Here is a 2,135-nt window from a genome sequence, read left to right as displayed (position 1 = left end):
GTTGAAATCGACTAGTTCTATAAAATAAAATTGAAAGTTGGGCCAAATATAATGTTGAAAAATAAGTGGGAGAAACTTTACAAAAAATCTAACAAAATTCATAAATAAGTTTGTGTTATGTGGGTATGATTGTCATTTACAAAAAATACTTTATTGCTAATTTTGGTAAAAACATAATGCTAAACTTTTAGAATATGTAAGAAAAAGTATTTTGTAAATGTATGAAATATGGTCAACAGTCAATGGTCTGCAAAAATACTTTTCATAAAACAAAGTCAATTCTTATTATAATGTTATATTTTAAAAATCTGTTTAATTATAAAAATGCCATTCAAAATACAAATCATATTTTATAATAGATTTATCGAAATATTATGTTGTAATAAAAAAAGGTGCCATGCATATGCAACTAATTCTATAACATATGTTTTGTACAATATTATTGTATACAATACAATGTTGTAAGTTGTATTTTCATTAGTATAATGCTGGTTTATCCCAAGTCTCATGATCAAATTATGAACAATTAATCTAACAAACGTTTTCCAAATTTTCTGCCTTATTTATCGTTAATTTACATGATCATGGTATTATTCATACTTTGATCAAACAAATTAGCAAAGATCTTACTATTTTTTTTTTCTCTTCGAATCCAAGACAGATCTTAAAATCATTACATTAGCATTGCATAAAATACCGAAAATTCCCTTCTGTTCAATAAACCACACAAATCAACTACTAAATAATGTCAATTAATCGAATAAAAATAAATAAAAATCGTTACAACTTCTCCTACAAATCCTTGTAAATACGATTCAAGAACATTCAAGAAAATCCCATCGTGTTCATGTCACGAAAAGCATGTTTAGAAGGATTACCATTAAACGAAAAGAAAAGTCAAGAACTATAATTAACAAGGGATCTGATGAGTAAACCATCTAAGAACTTTAATCGGAAGCTTGATGAGATCCACTGCTAAATTTGCAAGTCCAGCACAACAACAGCAACAAGGGCATAAACAACTTATCACCGATCCAATTATCCAAATCACAGCACCGATAACAGAGATGACCAATGCGATCAAAGCGAATGGTAATCCGATCAGAAACCCTAGCGGCCTGCAATCTCCTTCTCCCATTGCTTCAACTCGAAATCTCCGAATTTAGTGTGTGTTCTTGGTGTTTTGTGTATGTGTGTGTGAGAAGACCCGGAGTTGATGAAGGGGGTTATGTAGGATGAGGTCGAGATGGGAATCATGGGGGGTTTCATGGCGGTTTCCCGGTTGACGAAAATAGCCCTTGAAGGTTTGCTTGAATGGGAATGGGTCGTTGGAACTTCCGGGGTTATTTTGGTAATTTGATATGTTGTATAATTGTTGGGTGAATCAATCAGCGTGTGTTTTGGTCGTTGATCGATGAGGAGACTTTGGAGAAAACGTGGGTTGCAAGTTCCTGTGTAGTTCGGTGATGAGACTTTCTTTTTGGCTTATTAAAAAATAAGTTATAACTTTATTTTTTTAATATAAATTCACAAATATTTATAAAAATTGGGGTTTAAGTGTTAAACTGTTTTATATATATATATATATAAACTTTGTTTTTTTAAGGAACAGTTCTATTTTCTTATTGGTTCACTATTTATTTTTTTTTCAATATATCTAAGGCCAGATGGAATCGAGCTGCGGGGAGGGGTGCGGGAAGTTTCCTGCATGCGGGAACACCGCACCGTGGACGTGGGATGCGAAGCGCGGGAAGGGGGCCGGGATGGGGATGTCACGTTCTCACTCTTCACCTCATTCGCCCGTTATTTATTGTTTTCCTTTTTTTGATTCAAACGGCTATATAGCCGTTAATATACATATTTATTTATTTATTTATTTTTCTTTTTTTAAATTATAAATACCACACTATCCAACCATTTTTTTAACCCATACCTTATATTTTTCTCCAAAAAATATTAATCAAAATGTCATCATCCGATTCGGCGGCTCTAGAGGAGACTAAGTTTATCGGTTCCGTAATGACGAAAACGGTTGCATACTATCAAAACCGACTAGGCGAAACATCACGTGCACGATCTAAACCAAGAAATTCGTGGTTGCGTAGATTCACGAAGTCAAACACGATCGTCTTATA

The 2,135-nt window shown here is 33.2% G+C and overlaps 1 protein-coding gene across 1 annotated transcript; it reads right to left on the bottom strand.

Annotated features, from left to right (window-relative positions):
* Positions 1-736: 736 nt before the first annotated feature.
* On the bottom strand, positions 737-1,220 carry LOC145068621 (taximin). The gene has a single exon (XM_079015614.1). The coding sequence runs from the start codon at positions 1,136-1,138 to the stop codon at positions 911-913; it is 228 nt and encodes a 75-aa protein (XP_078871740.1). The 5' UTR covers positions 1,139-1,220; the 3' UTR covers positions 737-910.
* Between the last annotated feature and the right edge of the window lie 915 nt (positions 1,221-2,135).

The sequence above is a fragment of the Lactuca serriola genome, chromosome 8 (assembly GCF_051521515.1).
Source record: "Lactuca serriola cultivar US96UC23 chromosome 8, Lser_US96UC23_V15, whole genome shotgun sequence".
In the NCBI taxonomy this organism is placed as follows: domain Eukaryota; kingdom Viridiplantae; phylum Streptophyta; class Magnoliopsida; order Asterales; family Asteraceae; genus Lactuca; species Lactuca serriola.
This window is presented reverse-complemented; position numbering and strand designations above follow the sequence as displayed.